The 18,931-nt window shown below is 53.6% G+C and overlaps 1 protein-coding gene across 4 annotated transcripts in view; it reads left to right on the top strand.

Moving 5' to 3' along the window:
* Window positions 1-16,735, top strand: part of WDR62 (WD repeat domain 62) — a 45,107-nt gene extending 28,372 nt beyond the window's left edge. For 3 of the 4 annotated variants that reach the window (XM_058708715.1, XM_058708716.1, XM_058708717.1), the window contains 19 exons: window positions 2,115-2,182; window positions 2,263-2,384; window positions 3,286-3,361; window positions 4,108-4,219; window positions 4,315-4,378; window positions 5,508-5,633; window positions 6,702-6,835; window positions 8,805-8,857; window positions 11,253-11,471; window positions 12,628-12,755; window positions 13,079-13,182; window positions 13,454-13,564; window positions 13,847-13,981; window positions 14,255-14,366; window positions 14,478-14,619; window positions 14,700-14,760; window positions 14,924-15,577; window positions 16,138-16,295; window positions 16,393-16,735. In XM_058708715.1, coding sequence (XP_058564698.1) covers window positions 2,115-2,182; window positions 2,263-2,384; window positions 3,286-3,361; window positions 4,108-4,219; window positions 4,315-4,378; window positions 5,508-5,633; window positions 6,702-6,835; window positions 8,805-8,857; window positions 11,253-11,471; window positions 12,628-12,755; window positions 13,079-13,182; window positions 13,454-13,564; window positions 13,847-13,981; window positions 14,255-14,366; window positions 14,478-14,619; window positions 14,700-14,760; window positions 14,924-15,577; window positions 16,138-16,295; window positions 16,393-16,650 — 2,837 coding nt within the window. In that variant the 3' untranslated portion in view covers window positions 16,651-16,735. The remainder of the gene's footprint in view (window positions 1-2,114; window positions 2,183-2,262; window positions 2,385-3,285; window positions 3,362-4,107; window positions 4,220-4,314; window positions 4,379-5,507; window positions 5,634-6,701; window positions 6,836-8,804; window positions 8,858-11,252; window positions 11,472-12,627; window positions 12,756-13,078; window positions 13,183-13,453; window positions 13,565-13,846; window positions 13,982-14,254; window positions 14,367-14,477; window positions 14,620-14,699; window positions 14,761-14,923; window positions 15,578-16,137; window positions 16,296-16,392) is intronic. The other variant, XM_058708718.1, reaches the window with a different exon arrangement.
* The last annotated feature ends 2,196 nt before the right edge of the window (window positions 16,736-18,931 follow it).

Raw genomic sequence — 18,931 nt, 5'->3', positions numbered from 1 at the left:
GCCCTAAGGAATTCCAAGGGGAGAGGAGGCAGGTCCTATGAGATTTAATTGATCAGAACCCAAGAGCATATTCAAAACTATATTCCAGAAGAATCTACTCATGAAGAGAATACATCTATGTACTCATTCCAAGTTCTTGACTACGAAGAGTTTTTATTTTTACATATAATCTTGTGACTGAGAATGTATTAATGTCCCTTGATCCTCTCTGCTTTCTGCCCTACCTCTCTGTAGCCAAAACAAGTTAACAATGGACAAAAACAAGTTAACAATGTTTGACGTGTCTTGATGAAGACAACCAAAGCTGATCAGCTAAAACTTTCAGACATCTTTAAAAACCTGTTCATTCCATGGGATAGAGTTAGTTAGAATAAATCAGCAAGTCTAGCAGTTTGGCCAGCAGTGACATCAACTTTCACGAATGGTCTAGATCCAAGAGAGGTGATGACTGGCCAAGGGGTGGCCCAGGAGTTGGTCCTTAAGGCCATCTCCTGAAAGGTGTGGGCTTTCATTAGAACCCCCAGCCAGTCTGAGAGGATGTAACTCCTAACCCCAGTTCCTGAGTGCCCTGCTGTGGCTGAGCTATGCTCAAAACGCTGATAATTTTAGTATAAACTGGGCTCCAGCCAGTCGAAACCTGACTGAAACTGCCCTGCTAAGGTAAGATTCAGTCTTTAACAGTTTTATCTGAAAAATATCCAAACAAATGAGTACAATACAGATAGTTTACAGAACAGTACAATGAACTTCCACATCAAGGTACTTAATCAGTACATATGAACTAGAACAGACACACCCATTGTTTATAACCAGTGACTTGTGTCCTAACAGTGCTAGGTCCTTGGACTCCCCACCCCAGGTTAAGAAGCAGAACATTGCCAGTAACTTACAGGCCTCTTTGGGTCTCTCCCAGGTTGCACTTCCTCCCCAACACAGGGTCACTGCCTTCTGTGAGCCAGTGACTCCTGCTTGAGTAACATCTTAACTTGTGCATCAGGCCTGAGCCCTTTCTTTTTTTTTTTTTTTTCTTTTTTTTTTTTTCAACGTTTTTATTTATTTTTGGGACAGAGAGAGACAGAGCATGAACGGGGGAGGGGCAGAGAGAGAGGGAGACACAGAACCGGAAACGGGCTCCAGGCTCCGAGCCGTCAGCCCAGAGCCTGACGCGGGGCTCGAACTCACGGACCGCGAGATCGTGACCTGGCTGAAGTCGGACGCTTAACCGACGGCGCCACCCAGGCGCCCCAGGCCTGAGCCCTTTCAAATGTCCTGCAGTGAAGCAAGGACACTGTGCTTAGATCTGTGCTTAGCAAGGCTCTAAGTGTTTTGTATCTGTTCTGTCTTTATATTCTCACCAGAACTCTAAGGTATTTGCTGTTATTATTCTAATTCTATAAAGAAAGAAGAAAAGCAAGGATATTTATAGTGCTTACTGGGTGGCAGCCACTGTTCCACAGGCTTCACACAACTTCGTGGAGGCAAGGGCTGTCATAGTCCTGTTGTACAGACAGGAAACTGAGGCATGGAAAGGAAGCCTGGGTTTGGAGCACAGTGTTTAGCCAGAGAATGCCTGGGTCTAATACTGGCCCTGTCCGGACTCTCTGTGCTCTAGAACAAGGACTGTGTGACTCTAAGCCCCTGGGTTCACATTTGTACAGTGGGGTGGCTAGTGAGCCATCAGAAGGGGATGCGCGATGCACATGTGGCAGTGGGGCCTGGCCTGACGTACATGTGGGTGTTCTGATTGTTCATGATGGCATGAGCCTCCCAACCCTCTGCGTGTCTCCACTTGCTCCCCGCTTTGGTCCCGCCTCCACACTGCTGCCCTAATCACCTTTCCAAATCCCAAATCAGACGTGGTGCCCCTTCCGTGTCTCTGACATGTTTCCCTGTCTGCCCTTGCTCTGGAGAGACCTGCCAGGCCACTGCTCCACTTGTACCCCCCTCATACACACAGCTTACACCTTGGAGTCCTACCTGCACCCAGCACCCACTCTCCTCCTCCGGGAATCCGGAGTTCCCTTGCAGTGAGTTCCCTGGCTAGGATCCCCTGGCCCCAGTCAGACTCAGCAGGGGCCCAGCCTTGCCTAATGCACTACCTCCTTCTCCTCCAGGCAATAGAGACATCCAGATGATCAGCTGTGGGGCTGACAAGAGCATCTACTTTCGCAGTGCCCAGCAGGTAGAGTGGGTTGGCCTCCTTGAGGGCTGGGGTGGGAAACTTGTCAAGGGTGTCCTCTGAAGGCCCTGCTGCCCTGCCAGGCCTCAGATGGACTACACTTTGTCCGTACCCACCACGTGGCAGAGAAGACCACCTTGTATGACATGGACATCGACATCACCCAAAAGTATGTGGCCGTGGCCTGCCAGGACCGCAATGTGAGGTGAGGAGCTGGGCTCTTAGCCCAGCCTGGTTTCTGAGTAGGACCTGTGTAAGACCTAGTCGGTTCTGTCTGCTCATGATCTCCCTGCTCTCTTCCCCCTCCTCATCTGGACCCTAAAGAGCTGGGTTGGGTAGAGGAACCTAGCAAGTGTTTCTTAGGAACTGGGCTCACCCAGGCCCAGCCTCCGGGTCAGCAGAGGGTTCCTGCTGGCTCTCCAGAAGCCCATGTGGGGTGACTAGGAGGCGCTGATGTGGTTCATAAATTCATTCATTCACCTACATTGCCTGAGCACCTGTCCGGGAGGGTAGTGCAGGAGACACAGCAGTGAGCAGGGCAGCCCCAGGCCCTGCCTTCATGGAGCTCACAGTCCAAGGGAGGAGAGGTGGACACCTCACTAGACAGTGACACCAGGGAGCGGTCAGGGCGAGGGGAGCCCAGTGGATCTGGGGGACCCTGGGGAAACCCCTGATCCTACCTGGGGATCAAGCAGGGCTTGATGGAAAGAACATCTGAGCTGAGACTGGGAAGGATGTGGAGGAGTGAGCCGGGGGAGGGGAGAGAGGGATTGTGCAGAGGGGAGAGCATGTGCAAAAAGGTTCTCCACCCTTTCACTTGCTCATTCAGATTGAGTGCCAGCACTCCGCTTGCTCTGTAGTGGGGAAGACAGATGTTAACAGACATTAACTCAACGGATACCCCAATGCATAACTTCCCTGACCTCAGCCTGAGAGGACATCTCATTTTCTGAGATGGTATTTCAGTCCAGGCATCAGATGGGGGATGAGAGGTGGCAAGGGGCCTCCAGGAGAGAGGAAGATGGTAGGTAAGGCTAGGACCAGAATGCAAGAGGGGGCAGGTGGGCAGGGCCACCACTGGCCACATTATGCCCCCACCTCCCCAGAGTCTACAGCACCGTGAATGGGAAGCAGAAGAAGTGCTACAAGGGCTCCCAGGGTGACGAAGGGTCCCTGCTAAAGGTGAGTAGCTGGGGCCCCTGGCGTGAAGACCACACACATCCCCCCTGTCTGTCAGCTGCCCTCATGGGCCACCCGAGACATGTGTCATCCTGGGTACCTGATCAAAGGATCACAGGCTGGCACCCGCTCCGGCCTAGCTGACCAGGGTTGCCTGGGAACTGGGGGTATCACAGACTGTTTTACCTCTATTTACTGAGCCCTTTTCCCAAGTGGGGACATTTAAGTGGCTTCTGTTTTCAGTGGCCACGGTGTGGTGGGAACAACCAAAGACCTGGGCTCCCTTATCAGACTTGCTCCCTGCTGTGTTATCAGGACAAGATTGGGGGACCTTCTCAGAGCCTCTGAAGTAAGGGGGGTTGTGTTGAGTTCAGGCTTTAAGGTGAGACTCGCAGCTCTGCCTCAGGCTATGACCTGGGCACGTGTCATCTCCTCTGGAGCCTGTCTCATCACCTGTAAAATGCAGCTAGAAAGAGCCCCTATCATAGGGTTGTTCTCTGGAAGAAATCAGTTTGCACACGCAGAGTGTTTAGCGCAGAGCCTGGGTGGTAACTTTTTCACCCATGAAATGGAGGCAGGAGTTCTTATCCTAAGCAGGGTGTATGTCCTGAGGGCACCTGGGACGAGTCAGCGTGCCAGGTCCCGCATGAGAGGGTCCTCCGTCAGCAGAGGCTGTGACATTTGACCCAGGCCTCGCCATAGTGAAGAAGCAGGCAGCCCAACTGTCATGTGGGTCCTCTTCTCGGCAGGTCCACGTGGACCCCTCAGGCACCTTCTTGGCCACTAGCTGCTCTGACAAAAGCATCTCGGTGATTGACTTTTACTCGGGCGAGTGCATTGCCAAGATGTTTGGCCATTCAGGTGGGTGTGCCTCCCTACGTGGGACACCTCCCCATGCGTCCCCACACGGCCTCGTGACTCAGAAGGCCTGCGTGGCTTCTTTGCTCTGCTTTCAGAAATTGTAACTGGCATGAAGTTCACCTATGACTGTCGTCACTTGATCACAGTATCTGGAGACAGGTGGGAAAGGCCTGGAGACTGCCCTTGGCTGGCCTCCCCCCGGGTGTGGGCAGGACCTGTACTGTGGGGAGTGCAGGGGCTCAGACAGTGGGAGCACCGTGCTCCTGGCCTGCCTGTGCAGAGTTCCGCCGAGGGTTCCAGCTTACTGCTCTCTCCTTTGACAGCATGTACACCCAGCCCTGAGTTCAAACCCCAGATCTGCCACTTAATTTACTTGTGACCTTGAGAACCTTGAGCAGGTCATTTCCCATCTGTTGTTTTTTTTTCTCTCTCTCTTTTTTTTTTTTTTTTTTTTTTTTAAATTTTTTTTCAATGTTTTTTATTTATTTTTGGGACAGAGAGAGACAGAGCATGAACGGGGGAGGGGCAGAGAGAGAGGGAGACACAGAATCGGAAACAGGCTCCAGGCTCCGAGCCATCAGCCCAGACCCTGATGCGGGGCTCGAACTCACGGACCGCGAGATCGTGACCTGGCTGAAGTCGGACGCTTAACCGACTGCGCCACCCAGGCGCCCCTCTCTCTCTCTTTTTAATGTTTATTTTTTGAGAGAGAGAGAGACAGAGTGTAAGTAGGAGAGGAGCAGAGAGAGAGGGAGACACAGAATCTGAAACAGGCTCCAGGCTTCAAGCTGTCAGCATAGAGCCTGACGTGGGGCTCGAACTCAGGACCAGCGGGATCATGACCTAGGCCGAAGTCGGACGCCCAACCGACTGAGCCACCCAGGTGCCCCAGGTCATTTCCCATCTTAAGCCTCAGTTTGCTCCACCAACTACCTCAAAAAATTGCACAGTGAGAATCAAATGGGGATATAAACTCCTTAGCTCATGGTTGGTGGCCAAGGAAGTCCCTTTTGTCTCTCCCTTCAGTTTATTTCAGTCCTTCTCCAGCCCCCTTCCTTGAGTCTTGAGGTCTTCAGAACAGGTCATGGTTTGGTGGAATGGTCTGGACCTACTCAGGGAGTAGACCTGACATGGCCTGGAACCCCTGCACTAAGGTGGTAGGGTGTGTTTTCTGGGAGGGGCCAGGGAATTGGAGTCTTGGCTATGGTAACGTAGGTGGCTTCCAGGGTCACATGGCTTCCGTGTTCACTGTTCCCCCTCCTTCCACATCTCTCTTCGGCCTCTGCAGCTGTGTGTTCATCTGGCACCTGGGCCCAGAGATCACTAACTGCATGAAGCAGCACTTGCTGGAGATCGACCACCAGGAGCAGCAGCAGCAGAACATGAGGGACGGGAAGTGGAGGAGCCAGCCCAGGTCCTGGCAGTGATCCGGCCGTCCCCCACTTGCCTGTCTGCTAGAGGAATGTCTTCCTGCCCTGGGCCCCATGAGGAGTGAGGCTGAAGACATAGCCATGGCCAGCACAGCCGTAGGCCCTGCCCTTTGTGCACCTGTGGCCGAACTGGGGAGACAGACTTTGAATAGAAAGTTATGGTAGTACATGTGAGAAGGGGCTTGAAGTGGAAGAGCGAAGTGCCTGGAGAGCCTGTGAGCACTGCGATGGAGGGAAGCTCGGGGGACTTTGGGGACCAGAGGAGGCAGAGGAGGCCCCTGACCCAGGGTGCAGTGGGGAGGGACATAGTCGGGGAAAGCTCCAGTGGAACTGAAGTGTCTTTTTGTTCTTTAAAGCCTTCATGCTGCAAGACCAGTTTTATTTGGAGTGAATTCATGTTCTAACTTTTGGTTGGGGGCTAAGTTTGGAGGTCTCAGCTGAGTGGGAGATTTGAGGGTTTATCCTCTCTTCTGCCTCTAGCGCTGTCCTTGTCTTTCTCTGTCTTGAGGCTTTGCCATTGCCTCCCAAAGGGACCAGGCCTTAACATGAGCTTCCTGTCCTACAGTAGTATTGGAGGTATTGCAGACCTAGGTACCAAGCGAATGAGCAGCTCCCTTTGGCTCCAGGTTTTGAGGCTTGCACCCTGTCCTGGGTGCCCTCCTGTGCCTTCCTCGTGTCATGTGTGTTTTAGGCTCCTGTGCTCCAAAGGAGATGAAACCTCATTGCTACTCCTACACACACTTCTCAGAAGAGAACCCAGCAGCTTAGTACTCAAGCCCCACTATCTGCTGTGCTTTCTGTCCCATCGCTGTGACTCTGAGAGAGTTTATCTTATTTTTTGAGCCCAGCCTTGTTATATTTCATTCATTGTGGTGATGTTTCCAGCAGAGCGGGTGTGGCAGGTGAGACCTCCCAGCATCATCTTGACAAGGAGTCAGTAATGAGTTCATATGGAAGCTAGCACAGGGCCCAGCCTGAGGCAGATCCCTGTCCCTCCCACCACCACCCCATTTACCTATTTCTCTCCTTGTTGTCCTCATTTCTGGCTTCAGGCAGGAGACCTATGCATCCGTGCCCAGCGAGATTTGCTCCTTAAGCCCTGGAGAGCAGACGGAGGATGAGCTGGAGGAAGAGTGCGAACCGGAAGAGTTGCTGAAGACGCCATCCAAAGAGAGCTTGGACCCAGGTTGGGAAAGGGGCCCATCCAGAGGGGCCCTATTTTGAACTTGCAGCGTAGGGATCACTGCTGGGTTTCACCCACTACTTGGTTTCCAGGGCCTGGAGGCGAAGTTCAATGATCCTATTAGTCAGTACTGTCACAGTGTAATAGCAACTGGACTCTCATTGGCTTCAGCTGGGAAGATAATTTATTGGGTCATGGACCTGAAAATTGGAGTATTGGCTTTGGGCAGTAGCTGGATTCCAGTCACCAGGTGATGTTAAAGAAACAGATTTTTCTCCGTCTTTTGGCTCTGCTTTTCTCCTATGTTGGCTTTGCTCTCAGGCAGACTCTACCTCTCCTGGGGGCAAAGATTCCCCCCAGCAGTGCTAGGTGATAAAACCCTATATAGAGAAGAGAGCACCTCTTTCCCAGTAGCTGAAGCAAAATCCTGAGGTCGTGAGTCATGTTTCTGGTGTGAGTCCTGGTGTGCTTCTGAGTCAGTTGCCGTGATTGGCCAGGCCGGAGTCATGTGGTCATCCCTGAGGGCAGAGGTTTGACTCAGCTCCACTTGAGCCACCCGTCCAAAAAGGGTGGGTGGGGGTGTAAGGGCTGTCCCAGGGGAAAAACAGGGTGCTGTTGACCAAAAGACATCAGATTCTGTTGTTCAGGTGAAAGGAGAATAGTAGCTCGATGACTTCAAAGCAGGCCAGACTTCCTCTAAATTTCTGCCCTTCCGCATATCACCTTGGCTTAGGCCCTCATGGTTGCAAGATGGCTGCTTAAGTTGCAGGCATCACAGGCCTCATAGCACACAGCAGTCCCTCCTACAGTCTCCTCTAGAGAGGAAACTTGCCCAGAAGCCCCCGGCAGGCTTCTCTCGGGTCCCATTGGCCATGGTTGCTCCAGCTAAGAGAGGCCAGGTGCTGTCAGTGTGGGGCAGGGGCCTCTGCCAGCAGGGGAGAGCAGGCAGTGGCTGACTAGACAGCTGACTGATAGGCAACAGTAATGTAAGAATTCAGCCTTGGAAAAAAGGGTAAGCAAATCTTCTTTGTTGCCACCCTCACAACCCAATCCCATGTCCTCTGCAGGATGGCTGTTTTATCAGTTTGGTATGAATCCTTATAGGCCTCTTTCTGAACATTAATGTAAGTATGTACACAGCCATCAGAACACACCGTATTTATGTACATAAGTTGTATTCTACTGTAGACACCATTCTGTATCTTTTCCCTCTCAAAATTATCAGCCTCGGGGCGCCTGGGTGGCTCAGTCGGTTAAGCGGCCGACTTCGGCTCAGGTCATGATCTCACGGTCCGTGAGTTCAAGCCCCGCGTCGGGCTCTGTGCTGACAGCTCGGAGCCTGGAGCCTGTTTCAGATTCTGTGTCTCCCTCTCTCTGACCCTCCCCCATTCATGCTCTGTCTCTCTCTGTCTCAAAAATAAATAAACGTTAAAAAAAAAAATTATCAGCCTGTATGTTGGTGGATACAAAACAGAGGCCTCCCTCTTTTAACCAGCAGGATAATAGGATATTTTTAAAATGATATTCGCCTCTGGATGGATATTTAGGGTTTAGACTATACACCATTGCAAGTGATGCCATGCTGACCACTCCAAGGCCTACTCCTTGGGCATGTGTGAGTGTTTCTCCAGGACAGAGGCAAGGGCTGGCACTGCTGGGCCCTGAGGTTAGCACGTTTTTTATTTTAAGAGAACCCCAAAGGCCCTCCAAATCCAGCAGTCAGTGTTAAGCCATTCATTCTCCCACACTTTTGCCAATACTTGATACTATGAAGCTTTTTAGTTTGAGCTAGTCATGGGTAAAACATTGTGTGAATTTGCATTTTCCTGACAATTAGTTAAGTTTGAGCATCTTTTGGTATGTCTGTGTTTCTTATAATGTGTCTTTGGAGAATTGCCTGTTTTTATATATGTTGCCTGTTTATCTATTGGGTTATTTATTCTCTTTTCATGGATTCCACGTGTCTCTCCAGACCCTCGGTGTCTGCTGACCAATGGCAAGCTGCCACTCTGGGCAAAGCGGCTGGTGAGTCTGCCCGGAGACCGGGACACCCAGGGCTGACAAAGCAGGGGTGCTCTCCTTCATGCTCTTCATTCTTCTGGGAGCCCGTTTCCCTTTCTGGATCTGTCCTTTCCATGTAGAACCCCATCATCCTTCCAGTCTCAGCTTAGGCAGCCCTTCATTCCTGTAACATACATAGTGAACACCTACCCTGTGCCACGCTTGTTCTGACCATTAGATACAGCAGTGAGCAAGGCAGACAAAATGTCGGTCTTCATGGGCTCATTTTCTAGTGTGGAAGATGGACAGTATCCACATTAAACAGGTAAGTTGTATAGTATTTGGGAAGCCGATAAGGTCTGTGGAGGAAGAAAAGAGAGAATCTCAGGAAAATAACACGTGTTGGGGGAAAAGCGCAATAATTTTAGCATAAACAGAAAACGCCTCACTGAGAAGATGCTATTTGAATAGAGTTGAAGCAAGGGAGAAATGCAGATCCTGGGGAAGAATGTTCCAGGCAGAGAGAATAGTATGCAGGACAAAGGCCATGTGGCAGGATTGTGCTTCGCATGTTCAAGGAAGTACAGGGAGGCCCAGCTGCCAGGGTTGAGGGTGAATGAGGGGCAGAGAGTGGGGAGAGGGGCTCAGAGAGGTAATGGGGGCCAGATGGTATGACACTGTGTGGGCTGCGGTGCATTCCCTAAACATTCCTTATTGTCCTCCCCACTTATTTCTCCCCTTCCTGGCACTGAGTGAGATGGAGACAAAGGAGGGCTCTGAGTTGAGGAAGGCCATGACCTAGTGCAAGTGTGAACATGAGGGGCAAGTGGGGGACCGGGAGGGGACTGTTGGGATAATCCAGACAGAGGAGGTTGGAGGCTGGAACAGGGGGAAAAAACGGTTGGATTCTGGATGGATGTTGAAGGTGGAACCAAATGACTGGGTGTGAGAGAAAGAAAGGGACCAAGATGATTGAATGGTCGATTGTTTACTTGGGGGAGGGGCAGGCTAGGAGCTGGTGGGTTAGAAGCAGGCAGCAGAATCCTACAGCCTAGGTTGGATGATTCATTTCAGGAATAATGCCAGCCCTCAGATGAAAACCTATTAGCTCCTCAGGGAAGTCCTCCCTGCCTTCCCCTCCCCTGCAGACCAGGTCTGTCAAGACCCCAGGCTTCCCCTTAATCAGTGAATACTACAAGTAGGGTTACATTCAACAAATATTCATAGCACACTTATTCTGCACAGGCTCTAAGTCTTTTATATGTATTATCTATTTAGTCCCCTTTGAAGTGTAGGAGCTCTTCATACCACTATTTCACAGATGGAGAAACTGAGGCCCAAAGAGGTTAAGTAACTTATCCAGGGTTACACAGATGGGAAGTACAAAACGTGGGCAGGCTGGCTCCAGAGCCTGAGTTCTCAAACACCCACCCTCCGCTGTCTCTCTCAAGCTATAATCTTATTTGGAGGCAGTGCTGGGCAGGACCAGTGGGGAGAAATGGCCACATCGGGGATGTGTTCGGATGGCAGAGCTGACAGAATTTGCTGAAGAAATACAATGTGGAGGGGAACCTGGGTGGCTCAGATGGTTAAGCGTCCAACTCTTGATTTCAGCTCAGGTCATGATCTCAAGTTTCATGAGTTCGAGCCCTGTGTTAAGCTCTGTGCTGACAGCTTGGAGCCTGCTTGGAATTCTTTCTCCCTCTCTCTCTGCCCATCCCTCGCTTGCTCTCTTGCAAAATAAATAAACATTAAAAAACAATACAATGTGGAGTATGAGGGACAATATAAGAATGAAAGATGAGCTCAAGGTTTGGGGCCTGAGCAGCAGAATAACTGAGACAGGAAAGGCTTCAGGAGGAGCCGATCTGGGGGGAAGATCAGGAGTTGTTTTCAACATGTTCACTTTGAAATATCACTAGGAATCCATACAGATGTAGAGCAGTTGCCTATGCATTTCTGAAATTTAACAGAGAGATTCAGGCTGGAGATGTTTATCTGGAAGTTGTTGCTGAGTGGTGTTTAAAGCCTAGAGACTGAGGAGCACCTGGGTGGCTCAGTTGGTTGAGCGTCTGACTTCGGCTCAGGTCATGATTTCACAGCTCGTGAGTTCGAGCCCGTCAGGCTCTGTGCTGACATCTCAGAGCCTGAAGCCTGCTTTGAATTCTGTGTCTCCTCTCTCTCTCTCTCTCTCCCTCTCCCTCTCTCTCTCTCTCTCTCTCTCTCTCTCTCTCTCTCTCTCTCTCTCTCTGCCCCTCCCTGCTCACACTCTGTGTCTCTCTCTCAAAAATAAAAATAAAACATTAAAAAAAAAAAAAAGCTGGATGGAGACTGGATGGAGTCCATGCGGTGTCCCTGGTCCCCCATCGGAGTTGGTGAGCTCTTGGCTAGCTGCCTGACCATCCCCTGTCACCCTCAGCTAGGAGACGATGATGTGGCAGATGGCTCAGCCTTCCATGCCAAGCGCAGCTACAAACCACATGGCCGCTGGGCGGAGCGGGCTGACCAGGAGCCCCTCAAGACCATCTTGGATGCCCGGAACCTGGATTGCTACTTTACCCCCATGAAGCCCGAGAGCCTGGAGGACTCTATTCTGGATACAGTGGAGCCCCAGAGCCTGGTGGGACTGCTGAGTGAGGTACAGACCACCCCTGCCCAGCCAGCAGACCCTGCACCATGACTGCCCACCCAGGGCTTGGGGCCTCAGCATGCTTATTTTGAAAATGAGGCTGAGTATCCCTCTCTAGGGGTGCGAGGTGATTACATGACATAGTGGAAGGCAAGAGGGTGAGGCCCTGGGGCTGGTGCAAGTGAGACTTTCCAGGGCAGACCAGGAGTCTGGGAGGTGGGTCACTTGGGGGTTAAAAGCTTGGGCCCGAGAGCAAGCCTGTGCCTGGCTGGGGAGTATTTGAGCAGGTAGAGGCCTGGCCCTACCCCTTCCTAGCTGTGTGATGACTTACCTCAAGGCTTGCTTCTCTGGGCTTCTGCTTTCAAGTGCCTGGCTGACTCAGTCAGTGGAGCATGCACTCTTAATCTTGGGGTTGTGCGTTCGAGCTCCACGTTGGGCATAGAGATTACTTAAAAATAAAATCTTAAAAACAAAACAAAACAAGAAAAAAAGACTTCTCAAAAATGGTCATAAGAAGAACGTTCTCAGAAGGCTTTGATAGGAATCCAGTGCTAAGAAGAGGGCCTGGGCCCTCAGAAGTGCTTGAACAACTTCAACTCTTGTTCTCTTCTCTTCCAAACAAAATTACTTTTTATCCTATTGTATAAACTTTCTTTCCTATTGTAGCATAATACACATACAGTTGTGTGTACAAACCCTATGCTGTTTGAGAAGAGCTTGACAAATTGTTATCTATGCATGCACTTAGGTATCCACCACCCAAGCCAAAATAGAGTATTTTCTACCTCCTGGAAGACACCCCCTCTTGTGCCCCTCCTAATCAGTACCCCCTCCCTGCAGAGGCAACCAGCCTTCTGACCTCCCACCAAAGATTAGTTTGCCTGTTCTTGAACTCCATACAGACAGAATCTTAGAGAGTTGGATCTATATCGATTCCTTATCTGTAAAGGGGCTGGTGATCGTGTGGGAGGAGCATAGAATGAACTCAAGATGAGCACATAACTTGGCCCAGGCCCTGGCTCAAAATGAGTGTCTGGCAGTGGGGGCTGCCATCATGACCGACATCTTCACTGTTCTCACTGGTGTTGGCAGAACACCTGGTGGCTTGCAAAGGGCCCTGGTTGCCGTAGCTGCTTGAAACGGCTGTGCTCTCTTCATCCCACAGTTGGAGAGTCCCCAGGAGGATGGCTGTGGGCATCCCTCCTTCCTGCCCCTACAGAGGGAGTCCCCTGAGGACAGGGAGCTCATCGTCTACTCCCTGGAGGCAGAAGTGACGGTCACAGAGACAGACAGGTGGGACTCCTTTGCACCAAGGGAAGCCTTAGAAGAAGCCTGGGTTACAGGCATGCCCTGGAAGAACTGCTCCCCGCTCTCCCAGTGGGCCTGTGGGGCAGGGCTGCAAGGTCTGAGGGGCACAGGAGCCTGGCCCTGCAGCCTCAGCCACAGCCTTAGCTTCCCTGGTTCCAGGCAGAAGGTGCAGGGAGCCTTCGCAGAGGAGAGGCGAGACAGTGCTCCCAGTGGGAACAGGGTGCAGATGTGTAGGGGTTCGGGTGGGGGCCACTGTATACTAACATGAGTGTGTTCGCTCATTTGTCCCACCTCCACTGGCGCTGCAGCAAGTATTGCACGAAGACGACCGAGGCGGGGCCCGGAGAGCAGCAAGGAGACGCCTCCCTCAGGGTCTCCTCCATCAGCTCCAAGGATCAGAGCCCACCTGAGGGTGAGTGGGGGCCAGTAGAGACCCTGCAGTAGTTTGTCCGTCCAGCCAGGCCCTCACCTGAGGATTCTGGAGCCCAACTGCCCACTGGCAGGAGCCCAGCTCTACCCTTTCCTTGAAGTGTAAACTTGCTGGTCCTTACAAATGGAGGGCGGGTATTATCACCCCCATCATCCAGATGGGAAAACTGAAGCCCTGGGAGCCTGAGCCACTTACCTGACTCACCCATTACGGGCCTAGCTTTGGGCTCCTGACTCCCGCTCTGCTCCTCCAGACTCGGGGGAGTCCGAGGCCGACTTGGAGTGCAGCTTCGCCACCATCCATTCCTCCCCTCCACGGCCAGAGCCAGACCCTCAGTTTGACATGATGCTGCCCCCCACACCGGGTAAGCAAGGGCCAGAGGTGGGGCGGGCAGCACGTGGGGATGGTCATGATGTACAACCACTCTCCCCATGTCGGCCCTGCACTCAGTGCCCACTAAGTGTCAGTGTCCTCAACCAGGAGACAGAGCCATTAGCCTCTCGGCCTAGTGGCAGCAGGGTGTGTGACAGGCGAGTCCAGCTTTCTCCATTGTTAAGTGTCTGGCATGTTTGGGCGTCTGCCGTGACTCATGGTGTTGACAGTTCTCTTCTGCCCGCCTTCTCGCCTCCCCTTCGCCTCTCCCCAGGATGCCCAGGGACCGCAGAAGAGCTGTCCCAGCCCGAGGTGCCAGGCATATCCAACAGCTCCCTGCCCCAGACCCCTGAGCAGGAGAAGTTCCTCCGCCAGCACTTCGAGACGCTCACTGATGCTCACTCTGAGGGTAGGACGGTGCCTGGGCGGCCGTCCAGCACTGGGCACAGCGCGGGTGTCACAGGGTGGAGCCTCCACGGCTGGCAAGGGGGCAGAAGGGCTTACATTTTATCTTCAGGACAGAGCCGCACAGGCTCTTCTCCCAGCTGCGTTTGCTCCCAAGGCATGTGTGTGGTCGACTGAAGGCATTTCTAAGGGTCCACCTGCTGGTCTGCGGGTCTTTCTGGGTCCAGGGCTGGGTGGCTGGAGGGATTCTGAGGGCTCCCCTGGCATCTTCCCCTAGAGCTCTTCCATGGATCCCTGAGAGACTTGGAGGCCTCTGAGACTGAGGACTTCTTCAATCCCCGGTTGAGCATCTCAGCCCAGTTCCTCTCACGCCTCCAGAAGACATCCAGGTAGGAGCTGGTGAACCCCCACCCCACCTTCCAACTCTGTCCCCCAGGGCGGGGCCACGTCCCCTCAACAACCCCCAGGACAGCCACAACCACCTGGTCTCCTTCCCACAGGTTCACCCACACCTTCCTTCCCCGGCTGCCCTGGCACCTTGTGAAGTCCCCAGAGGTCAAACTCACGGACCCTGGGGGCAGTCAGCCCAGAGCAGAGCCCCCGAGAGCAGGCGCTGGCCACACCTCCCCAGGCAGAACCAACGTGAGTACTGGGGCCGCTCCCCCAGGACTTGGGGCTGGGAGTCCAGAGGCCTCGTCCTAACCTCATGGCTGTGCTTGCAGGTCCCCCCTGAGAAAAAGCCTGAGGAGCCCGTTGAGACCCTAGAGGCCTGGTGCCCACTGAGTGAGTGCTCCCTTCCACAGATAAACAACCCCAGATGCCCATCTGAGCCACGGGGCAGTGGGGATGGACAGGGTCTACTCAGACCCTGAAGCCACCTGGGGTGGGCCCCTATCTGTCAGCCCTACAGTGGGACGTGAGAGTGAAGCAGCTGTTTCCTTTACAGCCCCCTGCCTCACAGGTCCGGCACCCTGTGCCCCCTCCTCCTCAGTGCTGCCCACCGACAGGAAGCCTTCCACACCCACAGCCCTGCCCACTCCAGGCCTGGCTCAGGGTGTCCACAGCCCCTCCATCCACTCCTACATGGAGGCCACTGCCAGCTCCCGTGCCAAGATGTCACGCAGCATCTCCCTCGAGGACAGTGAGGGCCCTGTGCTGGCTGAGCTGGCCAGGCCCCTCCGCAGGCCCTCATCAGTCGGGGAGCTGGCATCCTTGGGCCAGGAGCTCCAGGCCAGCCCCACCACGGCAGCATTCAATTCTAACAGTGAGGGCCGAGAACCTGTCCTGCCCTCCTGGGGCAACCATGAGGCCCGGGCGAGTCTGAAGCTGACCCTGTCGAGCATCTATGACAGGCACTTGCTACCCCCTTCCCCAGTGGAACCTGTGGCCACCCAGCCCAGTGTCACCATCGCAACAGCCACCTTCTCGGCCTCCAGCCCCGTGGATGCAAGCACCCTGGGGCTCCACAAATCCACCTTTCTCCCAAGGCTCCTGGCCCCTGAGCCCCTCAATACCCCTGCCCACCCCAACAGCACCCCACTTCCAGAGGCCAGGCCTGGGGTCCCTGGCAGCATCACCTCCGTCCTGGAGACAACCCCTGGTGAGTTGACCATTCTTGGGACATGGGATTGTCCCCCAAGTTCAGCCCATGTACCAGGTGGCTTGGCTCCAAAGGTGGGGGTGCTTGACCCAGCCACAGGGGCTGTGCCATTCATTCATTCATTTACTTAAATATTTAGCGAGCACTTCGTATATGTTGGGCTTTGTTCTAGACCCTAGACACATGGGGCCTGGTGGTCAACAAGACTGCAAAGAATTGACACCTTAACTGGGACCAGACTAAATGTAAAGGAAAACGTTAAATGTTTCACAAAGTGGTGTGTGCTAAGGACAGAAGTAAGAGAAACAGTTTAGGGATTGGGGGTTGGGGGGACAGGCAATGGTTACAGTTTTAAGCAGGATAATGAGAAAAGCTTCAGGGAGAAGGGGGCATTTGAGCAGAGTCCTGCAGGAGGGGAGGGAAGGGAGCCTGAGGGACTGAGGGAAGTGTTCCAGGCAGAGGGATAAGAATTGGGATCAGCCCAGCCACCCCAGCCTCTCTTAGACCAGCTAGAAAGGGGAGGTGCCTTTCTCACTCTGTCCCCTCTACCCTACCCCCAGATGCACTCAGTCTGGCCCAGGGCAACCTTGGACACTGGGAGGAGCCTAGGGTGCCAGCCAGGGTCCCGCCCTCAGCTCGCCTAGACCTGAGCACTGTGAGTACCATCGTGCACAGACTGCAGACTGCCTTCCAGGAAGCCCTGGACCTTTACAACGTGGTGAGCCAAGCCCCAGGGTCAGGGGAGAGGGCTGGGGGTGAGGGGGCCGGACTGCCTGGACTGAGGAACCGCTGACAAGTTTGGTACCCCCTTGCAGATGGTCTCCCGTGACGAGGTGAGCAGTGAGCAGCAGCAGGCACGGACTGAACTGGCCTCCACCTTTCTTTGGATCCATAGCCAGTTAGAAGCCAGTGACTGGCTGGTTGGAACTGACGTGGCCCAGGCCCAGCCCAGCCCAAGGTCCTCCTCCCCACCTACACTGTGCCCCCTGGCCAGCCCAGATTTGCATGCCCTGCTGGAACACTACTCGGAGCTGCTGGTGCAGGCTGTGCGGAGGAAGGCACGGGGGGACTGAGGGCCAGGAGCCTGCTCTCCACTACAGCCCTGCTGCTTCTGAAGAAATAGACATTTTAAGCAAATAAACTGACAGCTTAGAGGAATGGTTCCTGGTGCCTGTCTGGTTACATCCACAAAGCCCCCTTGAGGTGGATGCGGGGAAGGAGGGTAGGGAGGAGACCAGCCCAGGGAACATGAGCGGATAAACTTTGGAAGGGATGAAATTTGTATGCAGCAGGTGTTGGCCTAGCATTGTAGCCTCACCTGCCCTTCCTCTTCCTGTCTCGCCTGGGGGACATCAGCCCCAGTGCCCTCCCTGCCTTGTTTCAGGACTCCATCAATGGGACCAACATTCCCAAGAAATTTGGGAACCGCAATAATGATCCCAGCACCTGGATCCATATTGCCTACGTAGCCCTCTGAGCTGCTGTGGGGTCCGTTGTCCCTGCCCAGTGAGGCCCAGCTATTCCCCAAGGAGCCGCCAGCGCTTCCTCTCTGCCCCCTACTGGTACCCAAGAACCCACTGGAGCCACTGCCATCACCGTGTGCCAGACCATGGTTCCCGGTACGCACACTGCCACGCCACTGGTTCGTGGTCCCTAGGCCAAGCGCAGCTGGATCCTGTGAGGTCCAGGCTTTTGTCCCTAACTATAGCAGGGGAAATGGACCAGCAGGCTCGCTCACTGGACACTGGGGCAGCATGGCCAGTCCATCTAGCAGCTGAAACAAGTAGCTTCCCTAGCAGGAGGACTACAACTAGACTCGTCCCATGAGCTCCCAGCTCTGGTACCAGCTTCCCTAGGCAGCAGGCATCTGGCCGTGTGGCGCGTCTGCCAAGAAGGCCACTCTTGTGACCACAAAAGTCCCTGCTGTCCCAACTCTCTCTAAAAAGGAAGCCAGCAAGGGCAGGGTCCTCGCCGAAAGCACAGCCCCGCCATGTGGCTTGCTGTGGCCTGAACCACCTAACCACTTGCCTGAGTTCCTCTCTGCTCTGTTTGGTGGTCATGGCCCACTAGAAACAAGCTTAGACCCACTCTTGTCCAGGGTACCACAGAGCTCAGACTCAAACCTAGGCTTGCCTGGTGGCAGAGCCAGACACTTCAGCATAAAGACATGGCCCTGCACTGTCTCCATAAACAATTACACACATCAGAATCAACTGTGCAATTCAAAAAAATCCTGCCGGGTACCTGTGTCGGTTCTGTGTGTGAGGGGTAGGGTGAGGAGCAAGACAAGGTAAGCAAAGCATCTGCCCTCACGGCATTAGCCTTCTAGAGAGCAAAACCGGAATTAAGATGTCACTGTGCTGGCTTGGCTGATGGGTCAGGGAAGGCCTTTCTGAGGTGACATTTGAGCTGAGGCTTGAGAGAAGGCACGGGTCATGTGGACATCTTGGGGAAGTATCCAGGCAGACAACAGTGGATGCAAATGCCCCATCGGGGGGATGAAATACATATGTAAGGAATGCAGTGAGCCAGGAGAGGAGATGGGAGGAAGAACAGGGCTCCAGGGGGCAGGGCCTTGTTTCACAACATTTAAATCCAAGAAATACAACACAATTTTCCCCCCCAAATAAGATGCCTGGGCTTGGTATTTGAGATGTCAGGTGTTATTTCTCAAAGCTCCCTCTCCCTGCCCCAGGGAGCCCAGGAGGTCCAGGACTCAGGTGGGCTGGACCTCTGACGGGAGGTTCCCTGACCTGCCCAGCCCCACAGGTTACAGACCACTGGGGCCCACTGTCCTTGCCTCTGCCTAGCTTGGCCACAGTCACCTAAGATCCCTGATGCGAAGCTTGGCATCCAGGCCCCCGGACACCCAGAGGACCGTCTTGAGTCGTGCCCCTCCTGGAATGTACCCCTCCCACCCTGTATCATAATTAAGCCTTCAACTCCCTAGTAGCAAATCACTGGCTTATGGGGTTCCAAGCTGTAGGGACATTTGCTACTCTTGACTATGTTCCTGCTCCATTAACCCCTGAGTCTTGAGTTCTGCCCTCCAGCTTAGTAGGCTCTCTCATAGCTGCAACATGGCTGCCGTACCAGCCCTCAGCAGTACACCTACCCAGCCAGGAACAAAGGCATGAAGGAAGGCAGCCACCAGCATAGTGAGAACAGTGCTAAGCCTCCCTAGACACCTCCCCTTTCAGAGCGATTGCAGGCAAGAGGAATGGAGATTGCTTTCATTTTCTTGGACCAGCCGTCTCTCCTGTCCTGGGCATGTGGCTGCTCAAACAAAATTGGGTTCTCTCAGCACAATAGGAGGGTGGGCTGGTAGGGAGGACCCAGGGTGCCTGCCACTCT

This window comes from Neofelis nebulosa, chromosome 17 (genome assembly GCF_028018385.1).
Source record: "Neofelis nebulosa isolate mNeoNeb1 chromosome 17, mNeoNeb1.pri, whole genome shotgun sequence".
In the NCBI taxonomy this organism is placed as follows: domain Eukaryota; kingdom Metazoa; phylum Chordata; class Mammalia; order Carnivora; family Felidae; genus Neofelis; species Neofelis nebulosa.
This window is presented reverse-complemented; position numbering and strand designations above follow the sequence as displayed.